At 31.4% G+C, this 2,388-nt stretch overlaps 1 protein-coding gene across 1 annotated transcript; it reads right to left on the bottom strand.

Annotated features, from left to right (window-relative positions):
- Nucleotides 1-353: 353 nt before the first annotated feature.
- On the bottom strand, nucleotides 354-1,973 carry LOC132614488 (probable calcium-binding protein CML36). The gene is made up of 2 exons (XM_060328944.1): nucleotides 1,542-1,973; nucleotides 354-912 (listed from the first exon to the last, which is right to left on the bottom strand). Exons 1-2 carry the CDS (start codon nucleotides 1,831-1,833, stop codon nucleotides 527-529), a joined length of 678 nt encoding a protein of 225 aa, XP_060184927.1. The 5' UTR covers nucleotides 1,834-1,973; the 3' UTR covers nucleotides 354-526.
- Between the last annotated feature and the right edge of the window lie 415 nt (nucleotides 1,974-2,388).

Raw genomic sequence — 2,388 nt, 5'->3', positions numbered from 1 at the left:
AGTCTAAAATCTTCTAGACTTAAGAGATGTGCAAAATTCATCGTGAATAAGTAAAAATAAAAAAGAGAGTAAATTCTAAATTTATCATCAAATTCATAATTCTTTTAGTATATTTACATTGCCCCCCATCAAATCATCTCTAACAATAATTTAAAAGACTTTTTATTGTTTTACACCATTGATTATATTTTAATATTATTTGCGTTATTTTCTACAACATATCCACTGTACTCCACAATTTAAAAAAAAAAACACATAATAAAAGAGCCCAAAAAATAACAATATCATTCCGGTAGTCATAAAATAAAGATAAATATAAGAACTAACTAATGCACCCATATATCATCATAGGATGAAAAGGAAGGAATTTGTTCTCATTTTTATATATAAAAATATACCATACGGCAGCTCCAAACATCTTTCCAAATGTAGATCAATCCTAGCCTTTAGATTGACCTGATCAAGGGTCCTAATTAATCCCAGCCCATAAAACAATATTTTCCCAATTTTCTTTTTTTTACATTTTTCATCTCTGGTGTTCCATCATAAGGCAGAAATCCTCAAAGCACACGAACCCATCTCCATTTTTATCTACACTTGCTATCATGCGCCTACAATCCTCTAACGTGCACCTTGCATCGCCAATCATATTAAACACATTAAACAGCTCCTCAGCAGTTATTTTCCCATCATGATCTTCATCAAAGAAATCAAATGCATCTTTCAGCTCAGATGCATCTTCAACCGTTGGATCAAACGCTGAGTTAATAAGTCCAAAATCCTCTAGATTTATACATCCATCTCCATTCTTATCTACTTCATCAAGCAATAGTTCTAATTCCTCTTCGCTTGGTGGTGATTTACCGCCGATTCTGGTTAAAATTGCCTCGAGTTGTTCCTTCCTTATCTTACCTGTTGGTAAAAATAATTAGATAATCGAGAATGATTAGGATTTACTCTGTCTGTCTCAAATCATGTGATATAGTTTCGCTGGACAAGCACTTTATGAAAGAAAGAAATTTATAAAATTTGTGGTTTAAAATAAATTGATATTTGTGTGGCTAATTATTAAACTTACAAAGAAAAAAATTAAATTAAATTATTTTTAAATATAAAAATGTATTGATTACAAGCAAAAGTCTATCACATAATTTTAGACAGATAGAATAATATTTTAATTCATCTTTAGTTACGATTTATAATCAAACTTATAAATCAAAGTAGTTTTACCACTACTTCCTCTGTCCCATTTTGATATCATTAGGATTTCGAGTGTCAAATACAAAAATTATTGATCGCGATTTATTCGTATCCTTTTAATATTTTAAATTATTAAAATATTAAAAAGATTTAAAGCTTACCTGTCCAATTTCACGATTAAAATAAAAAAATTTGAACTATATCACATGAATTTAGACACAAATAGTATTATAAATACATAGCTAACTATTAACTATTTTCATAGATTAGAAATTTGACTGTAGAGATTATTTTATGATATTTAGAATAAAATAATATTATTTCGTTCCTCATAGACTTACCGGAGTTGTTACTGTCGATGACTGAAAACGATTTGACGATGTCGGAGTATACGCCGGCGGTAGAGATCTCCGACCAGTCATCGGCGGAGATCTCGTTTGATAAAGTGGGCAAAACACTCGTAGGAGTAGAAACTCCGCCTTTGTTATGTGAGTTTTCCAATGATGAGGAAGACGATGTTGTTGTGCCGGAGCTGAAAGACGGGTCAGACCCGGATCTGGAAATGGAGCTGGAGCGGGTTGATTTTTTGGACTTGAAGAGGTTAATTGTGGGGAAGTTCTTGATGAGCTTCATGGTAGTTGAGAAAAAGCAATTGAATGAAGAGAAATAAGATTGAAGACAAATGTTGATGGTGAGGAAGGAAAGAGGAAGGGAGGGAGGAGGTTAAGTAGGACTCCATAAGTGAGCTTCCACGAACCTTCGTAGAGAGAGAATTTCAAGAGTATTTATTGGAGGGGTTGTTTTGTTTGCTCCTTTCCAATTTTTTTCCCAGGTACGTTGGAGCAACTTTTTCCAACTCCCTTTTTTTTTTTTTAACAGGGTATCGTGCCTTCAACTATTGCATTAAGTGCTTCATGTTTTTAGTTTGAACACATAGTCTTAATAAGAAATATTTTTACTAACTTAACCTTGATTAAATGATTTGACAAAAAGGTATTCTTTAATAATTTCTTGATTATATAAAACTTCATTTTTTTAAATAAGGGTAAAATTGGACGAAAAAAATTAATGCTTTCTTAATTTTGTGAAACACAACTTATTTTGAAATAAAATGAAAAGGTAAAAATATCATTTATTATGAAACGAAGGGAGTACTTATTAATACAAGCATCATAAGTGTCAAGTGAA

The sequence above is a fragment of the Lycium barbarum genome, chromosome 10 (assembly GCF_019175385.1).
Source record: "Lycium barbarum isolate Lr01 chromosome 10, ASM1917538v2, whole genome shotgun sequence".
Taxonomy (NCBI): Eukaryota; Viridiplantae; Streptophyta; class Magnoliopsida; order Solanales; family Solanaceae; genus Lycium; species Lycium barbarum.
The sequence above is the reverse complement of the archived record's forward strand: the minus strand, read 5'-3'. Positions and strand labels throughout refer to the sequence as shown.

Excerpts from the sequence above, each read along its gene's own strand:
- LOC132614488 (XM_060328944.1), bottom strand. The coding sequence starts at position 1,833 with ATGAAGCTCATCAAGAACTTCCCCACAATTAACCTCTTCAAGTCCAAA. Across the intron at positions 913-1,541 it reads CATCGACAGTAACAACTCCG|GTAAGATAAGGAAGGAACAA; the intron begins GTAAGTCTATGA and ends TTTTACCAACAG.